This window comes from Erythranthe guttata, chromosome 10 (genome assembly GCF_056151865.1).
Source record: "Erythranthe guttata isolate IM_541 chromosome 10, IM_541, whole genome shotgun sequence".
Lineage (NCBI taxonomy): Eukaryota > Viridiplantae > Streptophyta > Magnoliopsida > Lamiales > Phrymaceae > Erythranthe > Erythranthe guttata.
In genome coordinates this window covers 2,778,430-2,802,983 of record NC_142542.1, presented here as the reverse complement: position 1 = coordinate 2,802,983, position 24,554 = coordinate 2,778,430, and the positions used below count along the sequence as shown (strand labels likewise).

Here is a 24,554-nt window from a genome sequence, read left to right as displayed (position 1 = left end):
TATATGTATTAAGACTTAAGAAAATATATTAGATGCTTGAACTTCTGAATTTAAGTAAAAAATGATAAGTTCGAGCTGTATATGAGGTTTTTGGTGGTCAGGTGTCGGGGTGTATATGAGATGATCCGACTCGTGAACTCGGTGAGCTGAGTTAACAAAAACTCAAACTCGAACTCAAAATTTTTAAGTTCAAGTTCGAGCTTTCTAACGTATCGAGCCCGAACTCATTCTTAGTTGTTCTTAGTTGTTCGTGAGCTTGCCGACATTATTTATTTTATTTTTTTAATTTTAATTTAATTTTTTAATTTAATTTTAAATATAATTAATATAAAATTAAGTAATAAATTTATATAAATAATTTAAAAAATACCCAAAATGCGCTCGAACTAGAGCTCGAGCTTGACAAGCTCAGTTCGCTTGAGCCCGACAAGCTCTCAACACAATAATAAGAACATATTTAATAATGTTAAAAGGTCCATGAATTCACAACAAATAGAGCTTGATTTCAAACACTATAAATTCGACAATCATGGATTTGAAGGGCATATGAAAATTAATAGTAAAAAAAAATTATTATTACATCCTCAACAAAAAAAATTAAGTATGTTCTTAGCTTTTTGCATATATATATATAAAACCTTGAATATTCATAATTCAACCAAAAGGCACTCTACAACAATACCAGATTACAACTCCCAACACACCCGAAAACATAAATATATATTTATATCACAAATCCTCGACACCGTGAAGCCGAACATTCAATCTCCGAAGCCAAATTGAATGAAGAATCATGTGAAAAACATCGTACCTCTTCGGGGTCAAATTCACCTCAAAATGCCTCCGCACCGTCACACCCCTCCTCTGCATCCTTATATACTGCCTCGTCGAAATCCCCAACAGAATATTCCTCAAGTTCGGAATATCCCCAACCGGAATCTCCACCGCAAACGACTTCCAATTCAACACATCGCTAAAAGGCGGCACATAGTGGTCCTTCACGAGCACTGGCACACACCCCGTGTACAACGCCTCCACCATTCTAGGGCTCGCCACCTCGTATCCGCTAGGGCAGACGCAATACTTGCTCTTCCTCATCAACGCCGAGTAAGACACGTTTTTCGGGAGGTACTGGTGGATCTGGACGTCTTCGTCCTTGCTGTTCTCCCAATGTTCTAGAAGGGCCGGCCTAATCGGGCCGTGGAGCCCGCCCGCGAAGAAAACGAGTACGGGCCGTCTCGAGGGGGAGGGCCCACCGATTAGCCCGTTGGTTCGTCCACCTGGCAGGTTGATCTCTGGGATTGAAACGTCTTTGGATGGTTTGAATCCTTCTGTGGTGTTCGCGTTGCATAAAGCCCGAATCGAGTTGTTGAATAGCTCCGGAAGTGACTTTGAAAGTTCGGGCCCCTACAATAAATACCGATTAGTCTACAATTAGAGATCATATATTTTATAAAGGGCTTTGCTAAACCTTTAATATAGAAGTTTATTGCATAATAGCTCATTTCTCTATAATTACAGGTCGGCCCAAAAAATTACAGTAACAATTACAAAATATCAAATAAGACGAAACAAGGCTATATAGTCTACAAAATAATTAATTAATTACATACCCAATCATGGCAAGAGAGCATGAAATGATCCGAACCGAGGCTCCGATTCCAATAGGGATATTTTGCAGCAACAAGCTCAACATAGTCGCTCACTGTTTGTTTCATCGGGAGCCAATGATCGCGAGAATTTTTGTCAAATATGAAGTGAACTATTGATGTCACACTAAAGGGAAGGAAGAAAACATGTGCCTTTTCGGGATCTCTTGTCCGAAATTTCGAAATTTCCAACTTGTATATAAAATTTCCCTCCATCGAATAAATGCTCCCACACGGCCCATTGTGAAATATCGGGTGCTCTCCTTCTTCGTACACGAATACCTTAAAGTTCTTTTCCATTTCAAGGTAACTCCTAAAATTTATTAAAACAAAAAATGAAAAAAAAAACATTATTTCTACATAGACAAAATTCAACTAGTATTAAATTGAAAAAAAAATGTAACGTTCTTTTTTTTCATACCTATGAAAAGCAGAGGGATTCCAATAAATTGGGCCCGACGGGACATAATCAGGGTCGTGAATCACATTTTCTTTTCGCGCATCTCTAATTGCAGTTCGGGATTGTTGCATTTTGGCCTCGAGAATTTGTAAATTGCTAAATCGTCTATTTATTCCCGGGCTTAACGGAAGAACGCGACTATCACTCGATTTATTTGTTGCGTTCATTAAATCGTCGTTTTTCTTTGTCACCTGTTTACGGTTGACGATTAGCATAAATATACAATCCCACGATCAGATTGTTGCACAAATTGAAGCAAATTATCAATTTAGATACAATTCATCTACCAACAAACAATTCTCAATCAAGCAAATTAAGACAATTCTTTTATCCCATAAAAAGCAACAAATTAAAGCATCTTATACAAATAGTAACAAATAAAAACGTATCCTTGGGTAAAAAAAATTCTCCGAAAACCGTAAATAAAAAAGGAATTACACAGAAATTAAATTTCGTACTTTCAACTTTTTAGCACTATAGTTCTATCACTTTCTTCAACATCAATAATCGAATATATCTTTTTAGGAAGTAAAATAGACATTTATAATAATTAGTGGTCTTTTTGGGAAGTTTGGTATAAATACAAACACACCCCTCAAGTTTTGATAACTGCATTTGGCATCCTTGACGTTTGGGACCATCTAACAAACAGACCCACATCAACCAAGCTTCTTTTTTTATTTATAATCTTTTTTAACGGAAAATGATGACATCAGCAAAATAAAAAATAAAAAAAATTCAATGTTGTCATTTGCATTTCAAGATTAGATTTTATTTATGTTATGAGTTGAAGATTAAAAATCAGAAATTGAAATTTTCTGTTTTAATTTCAAAACAGAAATTGAGAAGAATTTGGAAGAGTTATTAATTAATCAAATAAATAATAATAATAATAATAATAATAATAATAATAATAATAATAATAATAATAATAATAATAATAATAATAATAATAATAATAATAATAATAAAAAAAAAATAAGAAACAAAGGAAAAAGAAACTGAAAAAATGATGACATCAGCACAACAAAAAATTCAATGTTGTCATTTGCATTTCAAGATTATATTTTGTTTATGTTAATGAGTTGAAGACTGAAAATCAGAAATTGAAATTTTCTTTATCAGTGTCAAAACAGAAACTGAGAAAAAGAATTTTGGAAGAGTTATTAATTAATCGAAAAAAAAAAAAAAAAATAATAATAAAAATAATAATAAAAATGTTCTTGAATAAAATTAAAGGAAAGAACGACGTGAGGGATACGGTTCTCACCGGTGGTTCGGCGGCCGAAACTTCAATAGAAAGCGGCGGCGCGGCGGCGCGGTGGAGGTTGTAGTCAACAACGAGGGCCTCCTCTCTTTCTCCGCCGCCGCCGCCCACCACCGTCTGCCTCCACTGGAAAGCGTCGATACCGCCATCGGCCGGCGGCGGAACAAAACCCTGAGAAAAAGGGGCACGGGGCGGGTAAACGGAGCCCCAAGCCCATGGATAAAAACCCGAATCAAAGAACCAATTAGAAGAATTATAACCCATTAAAACCACCATCACCGAAACCACCATTAACGGCAGCATAAACCCCAAAAGCCTCGTTGAAGACGACGCCGTTTTCCACCACGAACACACACTTTTCCTGCACCCCTCCATCTCTCTCATCAACACCCCACCCTACCCCCCACCCCCCACTTCACACACACACACACACACAGACACAAAAAAAAAAAAACAAGAACTACTCTTTAATTATATATAGATGAGTGTAAATTACAAAGATTAAAAGATTTGTTCAATCTTGATTGCTAAAAATCAACCATGGTCCTGATTCTCTCTTTACTTGCTTTCTCTTTCAAATTTTTACGAATATGGATATAAAGTTAATGAAATACAACGCACGCAGTAGTGTGTGTTTGTGTGTGTAGTTTCCCTCCTGTGCTGTTTTTCTTGGGAAAGTGGGCGTAAAAGGAAGACTGTGAGCTGTGTTTTCTTTTTTTCTTTTTTTGTTTTTGTTCTAGAGAGAGAAAGAGAGAGTAGAGAGAGAGAGAGAGGAGAGCAATTGGTGAGAGAGGTGGCTGAGCACCGCCACGCCTGTACTCGCCAAGCGTCGCCTGGTTTCGGCCTATATATTCGACTTTTTCTTCATGCAAAATTACGACTTTTTCCTATTTCCGATTCTGCCCCTTTGGTTTTATTTTTGCTACTCTACCCCCCACGCGCACCCACCCTCGAGTTGTGGTCTACTCGCTCCCCAACGTGTGATTTGGGGGTGATGGTTTAAGTTTTCCATGAGCTGGCTGTGTCGTGTAGCGAGTAGATGAGGGGGCGGCGCGTGAATATATATCGGAAAATCTGTGAAATTTGTTAGGGTGGGGGAATTAATTAATTAATTAATTAATTAATTAATGGGATTTGGGATTGGGATATGTAGCTAATTAATTGTATTAACTGCAGTAGTGCTGTTGATATCTGATATTCTTAATACCACTTCTTTTGTCAATTTCTTTTTATTTTGGCAGAGCTACTCCCCATCAATTTCATGTAGTGTCGTTCAACCTTAAGCATGTGAATTTAAAAAAAATATATTAAATTTATACATTAAGGGTAAATTACCGTCAATCCTGAGTTAAAATTAAATTACAAAAAATCCCTACCGTTTGAATAATTATAACCATTCCTCAATTATAAATTTTCTCACACGTCCACCCTCGTGCTTTCAAATTTAATGGAGTGTCTGTTTTAGTTTTTAGTCTGTATTCGTTTTATCTTATTCAAACTCTATATTTTGAAACAAGATGATTATACGATGTGCACAAAACAAGTACAAATTAGAGAACATTGCACAAAATCTAGAAGATTTTGTTGTATTTGACACTATAATGGTGGATGTGTAACAAAATTCATAGTTTGGTGATTGTAATTATCCTAATAAGATGGTTTTTTTTTTTTTTTTTTTTTTAATTTAACTTTATCTCAGAGTGACCGTAAATACCCTACTCTATACATAAATATAAATTTATATATTTTTTCTAGGTCCTATAATTCTTAAATAAATTTAAACTGATTACATATTTATGGTGTATATTAGTTGAATAAATATGCAAATGATTTGACACAACTGTTTTTATAGAAATAGAAATTGGATCAATCCATCTTATCTAACTTATTTTCACTATGTGATTTAACTATAAGAATGTTCTCAATCATGATAATATTTTGAACATAAACACTATCGTAGAACATCGATACTTTAATACTCTTTTAATTCGTAACATCGGTTAAGTAATTGATTATTGTAACAAAATATGATATATAGAAAACTTCTAAAAATTGACAGTGAACTTATCAAAACTTTGAGTAAATTAACAAATTATGATAGTAAATTTATGAAAACTGATAGAAAATTAACTAATGAGAATCAACAGTAAATTTCTAAAACTGACAGTAACACTGCGTAATCGAGTATTTAAAAAAAATGTTAGTGATAGTCCGAAAAATGTCAAATAAATTAGTGGCAATGGATTTATGAAAATTGGAGGTGAAGTTCAGAAAAATCGTTGACATTGGCACATTGAACTTCTTAGATACATTGAAATAATAAAATACGGAGGTATTTTCGTAAAAATGGCGATCGATTAATAGCAGACTTTGATTTTAATAGAAATAAACGCGGGCTTAGATATTATTTGTCAACATTAAAAAGAATACGTGGTGCCTTGTTGGTTTCAACAACATACGTACTTTTTGCATGGTTTTGTGCATGAAAATAGTGGTGCAAAACAAAATTGTAGATGAGAAGTTACATAGGAAAGGAAATAGAGATGGAGATCAGAACATCGGACATGTTGTGTTTATATATACTTTTTTTCTTTCTTTTTGTACTTATAACTTTCCAGTATGGTTTCTCTCTCCCAAATATCATCTATTTTATTTATTTATATGTTTACTTTATTTTATATATTTTTATTTCCAACAGTTTCAACATGGATCATGGCCGATCTTCGAAACTAATTTCGTTTTTTTTGGGAATTCAGATTCATATCTCCTGATGGTTGACAACCACATATATATATATATATATATATATATATATATATATATATATATATATATATATATATATATATATATATATATATATATATATATATATATATATACATAAATGATTATGATTTTAATAAAATATTTAGGAGATATTTGAATAATAATTATTCTCACAATTACTCTACATTTTGATAGGACCAAATGATTGTACAATAATTTATTAGAAGAAATATTTTATGAATATTTTCTATTATTTCATTTTTGAGTGATTTTGCAAGAAAGACGAACAAGTATATTGTAACTCGTGTTCCCTAGTCAATTGAAAAATATAATAAATACACAATTGAAAAAAATAAATGGTGTGCGCAAATAAATAAATAAATGGCGTGTCAATTGTGCCGCATCATTATAGACAGCTCCAAATTTGGTGACGAAAATGGCGTATGGGTTTGAAAGCTGACTCTGTACTCATTTTGGCGTCAACTTTCAAACTTGAAATAACACTATATATAAACCCTTGAAGCATATCCCCTCCTCAAATATTTTGTAAATTTTAAAAAAAAAAAAATAATAATAATAATAATAATAATAATAATAATAATAATAATAATAATAATAATAATAATAATAATAATAATAATAATAATAATAATAATAATAATAATAATAATAATAATAATAATAATAATAAGGGTCATTACAAATAAGCCCATCAATGAGTACTTATTGATAAAAAGATCCAGACAAAAAACTCCAATAAGTCCACACATGGTCCAGGTTTTTGAAAATGACTAAAATAATCCTTCATACTTTAATATGCTCCAATTTCATCCTTAACTTTATTTAACCTCAATTTGACCATAAATTTCACAAATTATTCAATTTTGACCCAAATTTTTTTTATTATTTTTTTTTTATCATTTTATTATTTATACTCTATATTTTATCATTTTTTATTCTTCAAATCCGGCAATCGGCCACCTCTATTCGATCACCCATTATTATATCCGACAATCATTCGACCCCTCATTTTAATGTTTATACTCTTTATTGCCGGGTCACGATCGAGCCGGTCCGACCAGCCGATTCGGTCCGATTCTAACAACATTGATTAAATCATAATAAAATTATATTTCATTAACAATAATTCAAATTATAATAATTATGAAAATTATAGAGATTAAAACTAATTGCACGAAAATTGGGTTATTGCTATTTAAGATTTGTGAAAGGGCGTGATCTTCGTGCATGGGATCCAGGACTCTCCGTTCCGTAGACGTCTGCTGCGTCGATCTAACCCCGTTCCGAGATTATTACGAGATTAATAACATTGTTTATTAATTAATTAATTAATTAATTAATTAATTTACAAAAACAAAAAGACACTAGTCCCATGAATACAAATTATTAATTAAATATTACAAATTAATTGCTCATTCATATACGCCAAAAAAAAAAAAAAAAATCGAGTTCCAAGAGCTGAGCGTCAACCATATTTTATTAGAACATATGACAAGAATTGCGATAAACAAGTACCAATGAAGTCTGACTTCGTTAAAATGTAAAAAAATAATACTAAGCTGGTGCATGTGTTTGCAAAAACTCTTACAAAAACAGAATAGGAACTTTTACTTTTGTTTTTGCTTCTCTTGTAATAAGTTGTTATAAGTTATAGTTTTAAAACCACTCATCTATCTTGTTTTTTTTTTTTTTTTTCCTCTCCAATTTAGTTGATTTTTCAGCTAATTTGTTCAAGATTTCTTGTTCTATATTGTCGAGATTCTGATTTAGGTGAAATTAGGGTTCCATCTTGTTCTGCAATTGTATATATATTTTTTGCTGTTTCTTGTATCATAACGAGATTTCTGAAGTATAGTAAAATAATATATTAGTTGTATAATTGATGAAATTCTTACTAGTAGGTTAATGCATGTTTTCTGCTGTTAATTTTTGGTCGTTGTGATGCAGTTCAAGTTCTCATTGTACTAAAACTTAAATCAGCAAGACATAATCTACCTTAATAAGTTAATCATTTGAGTTTATTGAAACTTGTGGCATACATATTTTTATTAATTATGTACTAGCAACAAGTTCAACTTGTTTTTGCAGCCATATTTTGGTTTTATATGTATATGCACTGGTAGGGTTGGGCATGGGTCGCTTATATCGGCCAACAGACACTACTTCGATCCGCTTCTTTTCCGTCGATAATTTTGTTTTCGGACCAATTATTTTAACTGACCCATATATAAATGGGTCGTTCGGTGGTTTTCAGTTTACTCAAAAGTCGGTTGACCGATATTATCGGCCTACCGACTTTTTAATAATTTGTTTATTATAAATATTTCATTGTAATTTTTATTTTATTTTAATATTAAAATAATATAAAAGACGTTAAAACTCAAAACACAAATTTATAAACCCTTAGGTGCTATTTGTATTTTATAATTCTTATTTCATATTCTTCATTATATATTTACTTATTGTAGAAGTTTAATAAAAAAACTCTTAATTTTAAAGTAAAGATTTTTACAACATAAGTTTCCCAAAAAATTGAATATTTTTTGAATTTTTTTTTAAAACATCTTATTATTGTTAAAACAATAATAAAAATAGATGACCTGTAATACCAACCAACCAACCATCCATTGTTTACTCGACAAAGTCAGTTGACAACTATTATCCAACCCATAGTGATTGGACCAAAAATGATTTTCAATTTTCAAAAAAATTAGGTGATCGAGTCAATTAGGTAATTGACCGATAATTACCCGATCCGACTCATACGCAGCCCTATGCCCTATGCATTAGTATGTAGAAGCCACCGCAACCAATTATTTAGTTAAATAAATATTATTTATCAGCCACTAAACGTATAGTCATAGCAACCAAGTTAATATTACATTGCAATTGATTTATAATTGGTTGCTAAATAAATATTATTTACCAGCCAAAATGACACGGTCACTAAACTTGGTTGTGTTCTTGTTGGTCGGAAAACCATGAATGTTTTTGGGATTGTGTCGAAGATTAGCCGGTGATTGCCTTTGCTTGGGTAGGTTTTTTTTTCCTCCAGGTGGTGATGCGGCGGCGGAGCAGAAGTTGTGGCGGGGGTGGTGCCAAAAATCTCCCTCCTGTTCCGCAACATGAGGGAAAGAGGAAGAAGATGATGGGTGCCAATAGGGTTGTTCATGGGTCGGGTCGATTGAATATCGGTCGATTATCGGCCCGACCCGACCAACCGACTATTGCAAATATGCAAAACTATTATCGGCCCGACTATTGTGGGTCGGGTAACGGTTGGCAACCGACTTTGTCGGTTGCCGAAACAGTTCGGTTGCAAATTATCGGCCGATATCGGCCACATTAAAAAAAAAATCAGATTTTTAATTTATGAGGAAAAAAAAATACTATTCTCGTTAAGTAATTCTCGAGAAAAACTTCATTTTTTTTTAACTCATAAATAGTATTCTAACAAATATAAAGAATCCCACATATTTATGTTATAGATATATTCTGGCTTGTTTCTTCTCGTTTGGCTTCTTTGATCTTTGTTTAATGTGAGATATAAAAAAAAAAAAAAAAAAAACGAGAATTCTTCCTGGACAATCAGTGAGATTCTAATATTGAAAAAAAAAAGTGAGATTCTAATATTTGAAAAAAAAAAGAGGTCTGATTCAATGATTCAACTACTTCAAATACAGTAACACATTCTAAATATTAGCATCTCTCAAAAACTCAAACATTATTACTCAAAAATTAAATGTAGGGTCAAAAGGCTAGAAAAAAAATATAATATAAAAATAAAAGTCGGTTGGTCGGTAATATCGGCCAACCGACTTTTCAATATTTCAGAAACCATAACCGACCCGACAATGCATGGGTCGGTTGATATTATCGGCCCGACCAGAACGGGTCGGTTGATGGATAATTATCGGCCGCAATAGTTGGGCCGATAATGGATCAGTTGTCGGGTAAAACCGACCCATGAACAACCCTAGGTGCCAATTTCTTCATTCTTTTTCATTTTTTAATTCCTTTTTTCATAAAAATTGTGTGAGTTGGCAAAATTGCCCCTCTATTTTTACTTGTGAGTTGCATATTGATGTAAAGAATATTAATTTGGTAGATAATCAAATCCCATATATTTCGTGATTTCGTATCTATAGAAAATCTTGTAATATGATCAATTGTAAAGGCATTCTTTTGCCAATATACTAGTGTGTTGTTCAATGAATATACGCATATTTTCCCACTCAATAATTATATTCTTATTATGGCACCAGAGCTTAGGTTGTAGAATATACTTCCACTACCATAATTCCTTCCACTACCGCCGACCATCCGTCTCGGCCTAACTCCGTCTACTTCCACCGACCTTTTGTCTTGGGTTTCTTCTTCGTCTGCCATGACTAAGGACAATGAGAAATCATATGCAGCTCCAAAGTCCGAACTCATATAAAATTGAAAGGTGAAAATTACGCATCTTGGGAACATGCTATTATTTTTGCTTTTAATTCGCAAAATAAAACTGGTTTTCTGAATGGTTCCATTACCAAACCAGACAAAGATGACCCAAAATTTGTGGCATAGGAAATAGTTAATTCTATGTTATGTTCATGGATCGCAAATTCCCTTGATGATCCCATTAGAGCTACTGTTTCTCGTCTTACAAACGTCAAAATATTGTGGTAGTGTTTGAAAACTAGGTACTCGGTTAAAAATAGCCCCAAAATCTACAAGGTCTTGTCTGATCTTACCGTAACAAAACAGTCTGGAGCGTCAATTATGTCATACTATACTCAATTCTTGGGCATGTGGGAAGATCTTGATGTATTATCTCAGTTAGAAAATTGTTCATGTGAAAATGGTTCGCTTATCTTAACTTGGTTTAACAATCTAAAAGTTTACCAGTTTTTCATGGGTTTGGATGAGTCATACAATACCCTGCTTACACAAATTATCAATATCGAGCCCCTTCCGGATCTCGATCGTGTATACTCTATGGTTACTCAAGAAGAAAGTCATCGATCTCTCCTACAACTCCGGGAAACAGGACCAGCCGTTGGGTTTGCTGCTCAAGCTCAAACTCCATCTCCGATTACTCAGTCTGGTCGACCATTTTGCACCTTTTGTCAACGTTAAGGCCATATATTTGAGCGTTCCTGGACCAGACTTGGTATAATTCCTACATCAAGTCGCGGTCGGGGGCGTGTTCAGTCGGGGGGGGGGGGTGTACCACTACAACCAAATGACGACAATAATAGCTTCAGTGGCTCTGGCAACAGACTCTTATGACTTGTGGCATCGTCGGTTGGGTCATCCCTCTACCAAACCAATGTCTTATTTAAAAATTGATGGTGATAAACTTATTCCCCAAACAGAGCAGTCTTTATGTGACATTTGATGTTGTGCAAAACAAACACGGGCTAGTTTTCCCACAAGTAGTAGTTGCGCTACAAACTTGTTTGATTTAATACATTGTGTTATTTGGGGTCCCTATCGAAAATCTACTCCTTCAGGTGCAACTTATTTTCTTACTATTGTGGACGATTTTAGTCGTGCCGTTTGGGTTTATCGTATGCATGAGAAAAGTGAAGTTAGCTCTTTCTTGAGACAATTTTGTGAATTTGCTAAAACTCAATTTGATAAAGTAGTGAAAATCATTAGAAGCGATAATGGCTTATGCCCAGCATGGTATAATCCACCAAACTAGTATCGTGAGCGCTCCACAACAAAACGGTCGTGTTGAGAGAAAACACCGACATATTTTAAATATCGCTCGTGCCTTGTAATTTCAAGCATCTTTACCTATCGAATTTTGGGGAGAGTGTGTCCTTAGTGCTGCCCACTTGATAAACCGGACACCCACTCCCCTATTGCATGGCCTCACGTCTCAAGAAAAATATTTTCTAGAGCACACTCTTCAGCATCTTCGCACGTTTGGGTGTTTATACTATGCACATAATAAAGATCGCTCCAAAGACAAGTTTGCACCTCATGGTAGAAAATATGTGTTTTTTGGTTACCCCCATGGACAAAAAGGTCGGAAGGCCATGGATCTAGAAGTACATAGCCTCTTTTTATCTAGAGATGTTCAGTTTGATGAAAAAGTATTTCCATATGCATCGTCTATGGAAAAATCTACTTTGTTCCATACGTCTGATTGGAATTATGAAACTTATGAAAATGAACTTTCTAGTTCTCCACTGATGGAGTCAGGGGGAGCAGCCCCAGCCCCAGTTGATATCTCACCGGAACCGTCTGTCAAACCCAATTCCCCAGAACCATCTGTTGAGCCCAACCCCCTAGAACCATCTATCCAGACCTCTACCTCGACACTTTTGGTTCAAAATCCCGAGCAGCCTCTCGGTTGTGGTCTTCGTTGTCGCCAACCACACCAACATCTTCTGGTACACGGTTCTCTTTAGCTAATTATATTTCTTGTCACAATTTTTCAAAGTCTCACATCAAATTTGTAGCTGTTGTTTATGCTGGGTTTGAACTTCGTACATTTAATAAGGCTGTACAAGATCCAAATTGGCGTCAGGCAATGCAAACCGAAATTGATGCTTTGGAGCGTAACAACACTTGTGCTATTTCTGAACTTCCGCCTGGCAAAAAACCCACTAGTTGTAAATGGGTTTACAAGCTCAAGTATAATTCAAATAGATCAATCAAACGGTACAAAGCTCGAGTTGTGGTTCGCTGTGATACTTAAGTGGCAGGTATTGATTATGACGAGACGTTCTCTCCGGTAGCTAAACTAGGAAGTGTACGGACGTTTTTTGCCGTAGCCGTAATTAAAAGTGGGAGATCAACCAACTCGATGTAAATAATGCATTTCTCCATGGCGATCTACGTGAGGAAGTTTATTGCGTCTTCCACCAGGTTTCTCTTCGTCTCACACTGCGCCAATCGCATAGAAATTGGTTTGCCAAACTAGCTGCCGCTCATCGCCGTTATGGTTTTCTCCAATCTCATGATGATCATACATTATATACTTATCGTAACGGTGATATTTTTCTCCATTTCCTTGTCTATGTGGATGACATAATTGTGGCAGGAAACAATACCCACACGTGCAAGGTCTTTAAAACTTATCTGAACGATTGTTTTAAACTCAAAGACCTTGGACCCCTAAAGTACTTCCTTGGCATTGAAGCAACACGTAATACTTATGGCCTTTTCTTGTGCTAACGAAAGTATACACTTGATATTTTGAAAGAAGCGGGTCTCACAGGTGCAAAAACGGCTATTACACCAATGGAGAAAAATCACAAGCTCTCTATCGCCACAGGGCGTATTCTTCGCGAACCGGATCATTCTCGCCGTTTAGTTGACCGACTTGTCTATCTCTCTATCACTCGATCCGATATTTGTTACGCCGTACACATACTTACTCAGTTTCTGCAAGAACCTCGACAAGAACATTTAGATGTTATATATCGTGTCCCCCCGTTATTTGAAAGGTTCTCCGGGGCAGGGTATTCTTCTTCGGTCCGATAGCTCTCTTCAGTCATACGCATTTTGTGATGCTGATTGGGCCGCTTGTCTCAAGACTCTTCGCTTTCTCACGGCGTACTACGTGCAGCGTGGACATCTGCCATATCTTGGATAACGAAGAAGTAACCAACGGTTGCCCGTTCATCCGCCGAGGCAGAATTTCGAGCTATGGCTATGACCACATGTGAGCTTACTTGGCTCAAATCTTTTTTGGCCTCTCTAATTAGTGTGTTTCATACACAACCCATGCGTCTTTTTTTGTGATAATCAAGTCGCTTTACATATTGCGTTGAACCCAGTCTTCCATGAGCGCACCAAACACATTAAGGTAGATTGCCACTATGTTCGAAAACAGTTGCTTGTTAGTTCTATTGCGACGTCGTATCTTCCATCGTCTCAGCAACCCGCTAATATCCTTACTAAAGCTCTTGGTCATCAACGGTTTCAAATCTTACCACGCAAGTTAGGAGTCATTAATCATTACTCTCCAACTTAATGGAGAGTATTGATGTAAATAATATGAATTTGGTAGATCATAAAATCTCAAATATTTCGTGGTTTTGTATCTATAGAAAGTCTTGTAATAGGATCAATTGTAAAGGCATTCTTTTGCATATATATTAGTCTGCTATTCAATGAATATACGCATCTTTTCCCACTCAATAATTATATTTTTGTTATTGCACGTGTGCAATGCTAGAAACTGTTTTGCTATAAATGGACCTTTAGGTCGTCGGGATATTCTTAAAAACTAATACATATAAGGGTAAGTTAAAATTTCCGTTGATGCCCGACAACACCCCTGATTTTTTTGGGGTTATTCACAAAAAAAATAAAGAAATAAGTTTATATATTTAATTTTTGATTAAAAAGTATAAATTTTAATAGTATTAAATTATATTTTAATAACAAATAGAAAGAAAAAAAATCTAATTATACATAGTGGAGTAGAGAAGATAATTTTTTTAGGAAGGGCAAAATCTCATACTTATAAAGTAATGTGTAAAAACATAATTAAAAAAAAATTAGATATCATATTAATTATGGGTAAATTCCACTTTCCCCCCTTCTACTTTGGCTCGATATCACTTTACCATTTTCTACCCTCAATTGCATCGATTTGTTCCCTTGTACTTTGACTCGATATCACTTTACCCCCTTCTACTCTCAATTGCATCGATTTGGCCCCTTGTACTTTGGCTCGATATAACTTTACCCCATTCTACTCTCAATTGCATCGATTTGCCACACTGTACTTGAAAAATTGTCTCAATGTGGCCCTCGCCGTTAGTTTTCACACCTCTGACCTTAACACCGTTTGATCTAAGTTTGAAATTACAAAAAACTCACCCCTCCCAGTTTAAGTAATTATTAAAAAAATAAAGAAAAAATAGGATATATGAGGGTATATTGGGCAATTTAAATTTATGAGAATGATTGTATCAAAGGAAAGGGGTTCTCTCAAATTTAAAAAAGATAGGGGTTGTCTCTTACACGATTTCCTCAATTGAGGGGGGTCTTGCTAATTTTCTTCTTTTTTTTCACGTCTCAATTAATCTATGACATTCGGTTTCCTATTAAATTAGGCCACTCTAAATTTGTACCCATTTTTATTTCAACTAGCTTTTTTTTGGTACGATGCACATGATAACGTTTCAAAAGTGAAAATGATGATTAGTTTAATAAATAACAATAATAATTATAAAAAAATATTAATGATATTGATAACATTAATATTTATACAAATCTAATAATACAAACTCATTCCGAAAAAAACAATTATTCTCATAATATGAAATTGATCATTAGATAAATGAAGGAAATAAGGATTAGATTAGGGGTGGCAATCGGGCCATGTGAGCCGGTCGGCTCAAGCTCATATACAATCGGACCTCATCATTATAGGCTCAAGCTCAAATATCATCTGGTCTCATGTTATAGACTCAAACTCGGCTTACATATTTTTTCAGATTTATATGGGGCGATAAATAAATTACATATTTTACAACTTTCCAGTTAGATATGTTAAAAGAAAAACAAAAACAAAAAATTGCAATCTAAGAGAAAAATATAAAATACTCATTGAAACTAAAAATAAGATTAAAAAAGACCATAGTATGTTCATTAAAACAAATGAAGTTTAATGTTGCAAATATTTAAACCTTAGTTAATTATATGAAAAAATGCATCCGAGTCCAAAATAAAAAAAAAAAACCTAAAATAAATAGAAGCAATTCGAAATGTCCTCCCAACTCTTTTCGAAAATCTTGAAACCTGAGGGGAAAAAAAAAAGACAACGAATATATATATATATATTTTTTTTTGTCTCCTATTTTGCAGTAACCTTTTTTTTTCTAATTACTTTCGACTAGTACAATCCTAATTAATATCAGCAATTGAACTGGGCCTACCTGAAGCCTGATAGTTCGGCCCGATTTTATTTGAGTCGAGCCCGATAATTGTGAGTCGGGCCAAGTTTTAGCCAATTCATTAAACATGGTTAAAATGTATATATATATATATATATATATATATATATATATATATATATATATATATATATTATAATTATTAATTTAGTCGGACTTTATTAGGGCTGAGCCTTGGTAAGCTCAAACTCGGCCCATCGTTTAACCATGTTTAATGAATTGGCTAAAACTTGGCCCGACTTACAATTATCGGGCTCGACTCAAATAAAATCGGGCCGAACTATCAGGCTTCAGGTAGGCCCAGTTCAATTGCTGATATTAATTAGGATTGTACTAGTCGAACGTAATTAGAAAAAAAAAAGTTACTGCAAAATAGGAGACAAAAAAATATATATACACACATAAATTAATTTCTTTTTATAAATATACCATTACGATTTCTCAAGTTGCTCTAGCGTTTCTTTATTATATACAATTTTTTTTTATTTCTTCTTAGTTAGTTCATAACACCCTCCAACAAACCCCTATACATAAGCAACCACCCTCACTTCCCTAACAACATTTCTTTTCCACACTAATTTTAGCGACAAAAAGAACAAGAAAGAAGAATCATGAGCCCTTGGAATTATCAAGACAGTGATCAGGTGATGAAAGGAGTGACGACGACGATCAACGGATCACGTCCCTCGCCGTTGCGAATCAACAAAGATTCTCACGCCATCCACAAAAGTTCTTCCGATCAGAATCTGATCCATTCATCGTCCGGATCTCCCGCGAAGAACCACGGCGGCGGTGGCGGCGTGGCGTCCAAGCGCCAGCAGCCCCCGGTGATCATATACACGCACCCCCCCAAGGTGATCCACGCTCAGGCGCGTGACTTTAGGGCTCTGGTGCAGAAACTCACGGGAATGTCACGCGCGGACGACGATGTGAAAACCACCGTGAAACCCGAGCCGGAAGAATCGGGGTCTTTGTACTTGTCCGCGGCCGACGTAAAAGATCGCGGCCCTGTTATGAATAGTAATAGTAATAGTAATAATAATGATAATAATAATGTCGGGTACGAGGAAACAAAGCTGACGGATGAGATTACGGAGCAGCAGGATTGTTCGCCATTGTACAAATTTCCTAATTATCCGTGCTATGATGATCCGATTTTCGCGCCGATTTCGAATGATTTCTTCTGCTCGAATAATCCGATTTCACCTTCACTTATGGAGATGATGAATGGTTATCAGTAGATTAATTAAAGGAGGTGGCGTCGTTTATTTTTTATTTTTTGTAGAATTTAGGTTAATTTGATTTTTTGGAAGATTGATTGATTCAATCGAGTTTTAGAAGAATGTTTGATTTTATTCTTTGGCCAGCATCCTTTTCTGCAGCAAGTGCTAATAAAATTAATTTTGGCTTTTTTATACAAGTCAACGCCTTTGTACCTTTCTATTATTTATATTATTGGCAGGTATCGAATTGAACATACTATATACTCTGCATTATGTAGAGTTAGTTTATGATTCTATATGAAAGGGATTGTTTATAATTTGTGAACGCCTATATTGCACGGACACTTCTAGAAGGTGAAGAGTTTAGAGTCTTCGTGTGCGATACTTGGACACTTGGATACACCCGGACACGGCTCGGACACCCGTGTTAGGTCGTGTCGTAATTTCGCTAATTAGGCAGTGTCCACAATTTAAAAAAAGTTGGGATACGACTCCTAATAAAAAAATACGCATTTTCTTTTCTCTATAATAGACATTTCATTTTTCTTCTTTGAGAGTACTCCCAAAAGTCCTTAATTCTAGCGGGGACGGTGACCAAGAACACGAGCTGCAAGGGCGAGCGGTTCTCTTATGCGATTTGGCGACTTATTAATATTTTTTACAATTTATAAATTTACCCCTCTATTTTTTATAATTTATAAATATACCCCTATATTTTTTATATTTACGCGTGTCCGTATCCTAGTTTTTTGGAAATGCCGTATCACCGTATCCGTTTTCGCGTATATCCGTGTCCGTGCAACATAGGTGAACACAGGTACTTGAAGTTCCAATGTATATTTAACTTTTTTTTAATTTTTTTGCAAATTGTTTTTAGAATTTATTTTTACGTACTTATCTATTAAGGACTCGCTTACTTTGCACCTAAAGGCGAATCCCTCGCCCTAGGGGCCCCCATCCCTTGGCCCGACAAGGATTGATGGAGGATGTAAATCATGGTAACTCAACGGCCCGTTAAGGTAGCGGACCCGGACCTGGTGCCCACAAGGAACCAACCCTCATTTGGAGTTGAAATTCCCACACTGCGGCTGCCAGGATTCGATCCTAGGACCTTGCACCAACTTACCACCTCCGGAACCAGTTGAGCTACACCCATGCGGGCTGACTCGCTTACTTCTCCCTATGGGATGTGGAAGAATTGATTAAAAGAAGTAATAATTGTAGGATGAGAAGAAGTAATATATACTTTGTTTACTATATTGTATAATATAAGTGGTATTATAGAAATATGTTGTTTACTTGACAGGATTGACAAGTGGAAGTTTGTGATATGACATTATTACCCTCATTTCCATCTTTTCTTGAATCATTGATATAGAGTAGAATCTCGATAAATTAATAAAATCGTTTAAATAATAGTTTTTCTCCATCCTGGTTGGATAAATATTAGTACATCCATGCTAATAACTAGAAATAAACGAGGCCTAAATACACTAGTAACCATACCCGTAACAAACATATCGTCGTTTCTATAGAAATCGTATCGTATCGCGATACATTTGCACTGGTTTGAAGTCATTGATATATACTTCTTTTTTTTATATATAATTTCAAAATATATAATTTAAATTTTGTGAAAGGTTTTGGCAAATTTATGTTTTGTATTCATGATTATTTGTTCTTTAAACTTATCTTTCGGATACATATATGATTCATTATAATATTTAAATATACATATAAAAATATGCATAAATTCTAGAAGGTTTATCACAAACTTATAAATTACTAGTACAAACTACAAATAAGCATGAGAATATTGCCCTAGATGAGCTTCTATATACAACGTTTTTTATTTATCAAAAAAATAATTATATATCACGCTAATTATCCTAATTAATCCGATCTGGATAAATACAAACACACATCTGAAGATTTAACGTTATCCAAATCCTATCAATCCTAGGGTTTTAAGAGTCCATGTTAATTAATCCATCTGCATGCATATATTATAAATAACACCTTCTCCGCCAACACAATATTTTCTATACTAAAACAAAAAAAAAAAAACAATGGGTTTCTTCAATATATTAATATTAGCAGTCATTTTGTTCACAACTTTCAATTTTCCTGTTAACGCTACCGATGTTTCGTACGATGGAAGAGCCATCAAAATCGACGGCCAACGACGAATCATCATTTCCGGTTCCATTCACTATCCTCGTAGCACTCCCGAGGTCCGTCAGTACAAAAAATATAATATATTTATACTGTAAATTGTGAATATTATTATTATTATTTTTTTTTTACTAGATGAAAATTAAAGTACAAATTTATTGTTTTTTTTTTGGTTATTAGATGTGGCCATCTTTGATCAAGAAAGCAAAGGAAGGAGGTCTTAACGCAATCGAGACTTACGTGTTTTGGAATGCTCACGAGCCGCTTTATCGACAGGTTTAATTTCTTCGATCGTTTACTAGATCTGATTATTTATTTAAAAGATATACATATATAATTTGTATCTATTTGTGACTATTGTTAATGCATGATTTTTTTCAGTATGATTTTTCTGGAAATTTGGACCTTGTCAAGTTCATGAAGCTAATTCAAGATGAAGGGCTTTACGCGATCTTGAGAATCGGGCCGTACGTTTGTGCCGAATGGAACTATGGGTAAGAATATATATACTGTATATATTTTTTTAATTATAACTTTTTATTCTATTTTAATTAGTTCATATCAGTTCTAAATTTCTTAAACTATTTATTTTAATTCTTATGTCCAGAGGGTTTCCTGTTTGGTTGAATAGTTTCAACAACATGACTTTCAGAACCGAAAATGATGCATTCATGGTAATTATTTGATTTAATAACTTATGTTTCGAACATCGAAAATGTCTTTTTTTTTTTTTTGAAAAATAAATATATAAAAAATATTAAATTTATGATTTTTTCAGAGTGAAATGAAGACATTCACAACCATGATTGTGGACAAGGTGAAACAAGCAAATCTTTTCGCTTCTGAAGGCGGCCCGATTATACTTGCTCAGGTTCGTAATACAAAAAAAATACATAATGTTTCGTTTTTTCGTATTTGTTTCAAAATATTTTTTGCTGTTAATGGATAATCGAATGTCTGATATTTGTTTTCTGTATCGAAAACAAAATAAAACAGATCGAAAACGAGTACGGAAACATAATTAGTTCTTATGGTAACGAAGGAAAATCGTATATTAATTGGTGTGCGAATTTCGCCGAATCTTTGAATATCGGTGTCCCTTGGATCATGTGTCAAGAATCTGATGCTCCACAATCAATGGTCAGTAAAAATAACCCTTCATTTTTTTTTAAATACTTATTTTATTTTATTAATTTTCAAAAATGTTTTAATTTATTTATTTATTTTTATTTTTTATTTGGGAAAAGATTAACACATGCAATGGGTGGTACTGTGATCAATTCTGGCCTCATCAAAATAAGCCAAAGCTTTGGACTGAGAACTGGAGTGGCTGGTAATTAGCATTTACCAACATTTATTAGCTAATAAATTATTTTTATTTTTATTTTAAATATAAATTCTGTTTATTTATTCATAAATTTAATTTCGATTTTCTTGTTTTTTCTTACCACCTAAGGTTTAAGAACTGGGGTGGCAAAGATCCTCACAGAACTGCAGAGGATCTTTCGTTCGCAGTCGCACGATTCTATCAGTACGGCGGCACGTTGCAGAACTATTACATGGTTTGTAATTTCTTAAATCTTAAATTATTAAATCCAAATTCGCAATTTTAGTAAATTTAAATATTAACGATTTACTAAATCCTGTTTACGCATTAGTATCATGGCGGAACAAACTTCGGTCGAACTGCCGGTGGACCGTACATTGCCACGTCATACGATTACGACGCCCCCATCGATGAATACGGTAATAAAAACTTCGATAATTCAATAATATCATAATGAACAACTTAATTTGTGATTTATTAATTTTTTTTAAAAATATTTTTTTAGGGAATCTAAACCAACCTAAATGGGGACATTTAAAGAAGCTACATTCCCTACTTATGTCAATGGAAAAGATTCTAACTTACGGACAATACACGAACACCGACTACGGCCGAATGATGTCTGTAAGTATTTTTTATTTTGTTCTTTTTTTTCCCTATTTAATGATTTTTGTATTCCAATTTATTTATTTCGATTTTTTTCAGTCGACGGTGTATAGTTTAAATGGGACAAGGGTATGTTTCTTAGGCAATGCAAATAACAAAGATGACATCACAATCAATTTCGAAGGCAGGAAATATACCGTGCCCGCTTGGTCCGTCAGCATTCTTCCCGATTGTGTCACCGAAGTTTACAACACGGCCCGAGTAATTATTTATTTTATTTTATTCTTTCTTCGTCGAATATTCAATTATTATTATTATTTTTTTTTTTTATATAATTCTTGAAAAACCTGTGTACTAGGTTAATACTCAAACGTCGGTGATGGTAAAGGAACTACCGGCAGAAGCCGAGGAAAAACGTCACTACGATTTCGAGTGGCAATGGAGAGCAGAGCATTTCGAACACTTGAAAACCTCGTTGAATAAAAGTAGCCCTCTTAAAGGTGTAACTTACGCCAATCAACTCCTCGATCAAAAAATCGTTACTAACGATACAAGTGATTATCTTTGGTACATGACTAGGTACTATTGCATCTTTCTCTATTTTTCGAAAAATTGAAAAAAGAAAAAAATATTATATTATTATTATTATTATTTTTCTATTTTTGAAATACTAATCGATTATTGATGCATGATGCTAGTGTGGATGTAAATGAAGATGATCCTATTTGGGGCGAAGAGGTTACTTTAAGAGTTAACTGCGACTGCCATGTACTTCACGCGTTTTTCAACGGCAAGCATATCGGTAAGGAGACTTTAAATTTGTTTCGAAAAAAAAATCGAAATAAACAGCTTCATTTTCATTTTCTAATTAGAGACGACCTGATTTTATAATTGTAGGAACTAAGTGGGTGAAAAACGGGCAGTACAGCTTTGTGTTTGAGGAAAGTGCTAAGCTCAAACGAGGGACTAACTCGATTTCGTTGCTCAGTGTCACAGTTGGACTCCAAGTAAGATAACTTGTAGCGCAAGATTTTTTTTTTATATGTAATATATTTGTTCTTGTGTTAATAATGTTGGATTGTTACTCTTTAATTGTGAACAGAATTACGGAGCTTACATCGACAAAGTAAAAAACGGAATCCTAGGCCCCGTAAAACTAGTAGCACCAAACAGCATAGAGAAGGATCTTTCGACAAACGAATGGGCGTACAAGGTTGGATTGAACGGTATCGAAAGAGGTCTTCAAAATATCGACACTAAGTACAAGCGTGAATGGCATTCGAATATCCCATTCAACCGAATGTTTGTTTGGTACAAGGTAATTAGTATATATTTTATTTCTCAATTTTAGTTTCATTTTTTTTTTTTAGTAATAAAGAAAAATCTCGTGCAGACAAGCTTTAGAACTCCGAAAGGAAAAGACGCTGTCGTTTTGGATTTATGGGGATTAGGAAAAGGAAGTGCTTGGGTGAACGGACATAATATCGGAAGATATTGGCCGAGCTATCTCGCAGACGAAAATGGCTGCGTTTCTTCGTGCGATTATAGAGGAGACTACACCGGTTCGAAATGCTTGACTAATTGTGGAAATTCTTCACAAAGATGGTTTGTTTATTATTAATTTTTTTAATTTCATTTTTTTTTTTCAATTTTCACATGGTGATGTTTCTTTTTTTTTGGGTGTTTATTAAGGTACCATGTGCCTCGATCGTTCTTGAACGAGGAAGAAGATAATACGTTGGTTCTGTTTGAGGAGTTTGGAGGGAATCCAACACATATAAGCGTACGAACCGTGACAGTTGGCAAAGCGGTTGCACATGCTTACGAAGGGAATCGTTTGGAACTTTCTTGCGATGGGAGTCGAGTTATATCGAAAATCAACTTTGCTAGTTTCGGTAATCCAACCAGTAAAGGCAGCTGCCACTCTCCCAACAGTTTATCTATCGTCGAAAAGGTGGGTTTTTTTTTTTGTTTTTTTTTTCTTGTTGGATTATTAAATTATTTTAAATTTTTATTTATTTATTTATTTATTATTATTATTAGGCATGCATTGGCAAAGAAAGTTGTTCAATTGAGGTATCAGAGAAAACTTTTGGAGCAAGTAGATGTGGTAAATCCCAGATGAAGAGGCTTGCTGTTGAAGTTGAATGCTAGAGTTATAGGGACTTTTATTTATTTTTATTTATTTCCTAATTACTAAAGTTTTAGTAGTTTGGAACAATTAATTTATCTAGTTTGTTTTAGGATATGTTTTTTGCAACTTAGGTTACATAAGTAGGTTTCTTTTATTGCTTTTCGAATTTTGTAGTGAACTTCTTATCTTAGTTGGTTTTTTTTACGGGGGCAACTATTTTGAATACTAATTTTTGCTTAGTTGAATACTACCTAGTTGAAAACCATAATTGAGTACATATTTATAAGTTTTTTCTTACTTTAAAACCAAAATAAAAAGAAAATTACAAAAACACCCTTTCATACAAAATATCAATTATATCAAATTTTATTAGAAATTACCTATTCAAAAACCAAATAAAAAAAAAAGAAAAAAACCCTTTGTTGTTAAAAAAAAAAACCTCCACCATTTCTTCTCCTCTCCAACCCTGACCGCCGCCGACGCCGCCGCCGCCGCCGCCGACGCCGCCGCCGCCGAACGCCACCGTACGTGCTCGTAACTGCCGCGACAACCCAATTAAACCCTATCTTTTTCATCTTCTTAAATCCTCCAAAACATCTCCAAATTCAAAAAATCAAAACCTCACAAAACTTATAAAATGGAGTTATAAGACAATAATATGGTAGTATATGTGGAAAGAGAAGCCATTAAGGTAAGTATCGATGTCTTTTTTGAGCTTCGAAGTCGATTTTGAAGTTTTTTTTTTTGAAACCCGTCGGCAATTTTCGACACATACAGGTCGATTTTTGGTCAATTTTCGACACCAACGTGTCGAAAAAGGAAAAAAAAAAAAAAAAAAAAAAAAAAAAACCAAATTTCGACACCTACCTGTCGAAATTTGGACAATTTTCGACAGGTAGGTGTCGAAAAACACTATTGGTAAAAAAAAAAAAAAAAAAAAAAAAAAAAAAAATTTTTTTTTTTTTTTTTTTACCAACAGTATTTTTTCGACACATACCTGTCGAAATTT

The 24,554-nt window shown here is 34.2% G+C and overlaps 3 protein-coding genes across 3 annotated transcripts; 2 read left to right on the top strand and 1 right to left on the bottom strand.

Annotated features, from left to right (window-relative positions):
- Positions 1–534: 534 nt before the first annotated feature.
- LOC105952836 (putative glycosyltransferase At5g03795) lies at positions 535–4,541 on the bottom strand. The gene is made up of 4 exons (XM_012976412.2): positions 3,380–4,541; positions 2,071–2,300; positions 1,614–1,962; positions 535–1,407 (listed from the first exon to the last, which is right to left on the bottom strand). Exons 1-4 carry the CDS (start codon positions 3,758–3,760, stop codon positions 730–732), a joined length of 1,638 nt encoding a protein of 545 aa, XP_012831866.2. The 5' UTR covers positions 3,761–4,541; the 3' UTR covers positions 535–729.
- An 11,974-nt stretch (positions 4,542–16,515) lies between these two features.
- Positions 16,516–17,500, top strand: LOC105952688 (uncharacterized). Its single transcript, XM_012976273.2, has one exon. The coding sequence runs from the start codon at positions 16,692–16,694 to the stop codon at positions 17,319–17,321; it is 630 nt and encodes a 209-aa protein (XP_012831727.1). The 5' UTR covers positions 16,516–16,691; the 3' UTR covers positions 17,322–17,500.
- Positions 17,501–19,298: 1,798 nt separating this feature from the next.
- On the top strand, positions 19,299–23,749 carry LOC105952837 (beta-galactosidase 15). The gene is made up of 18 exons (XM_012976413.2): positions 19,299–19,537; positions 19,659–19,754; positions 19,860–19,972; positions 20,086–20,152; positions 20,257–20,349; positions 20,475–20,618; positions 20,726–20,811; positions 20,935–21,040; positions 21,137–21,224; positions 21,311–21,429; positions 21,511–21,672; positions 21,770–21,990; positions 22,110–22,213; positions 22,309–22,418; positions 22,514–22,729; positions 22,805–23,016; positions 23,104–23,365; positions 23,455–23,749. Exons 1-18 carry the CDS (start codon positions 19,373–19,375, stop codon positions 23,563–23,565), a joined length of 2,475 nt encoding a protein of 824 aa, XP_012831867.2. The 5' UTR covers positions 19,299–19,372; the 3' UTR covers positions 23,566–23,749.
- The last annotated feature ends 805 nt before the right edge of the window (positions 23,750–24,554 follow it).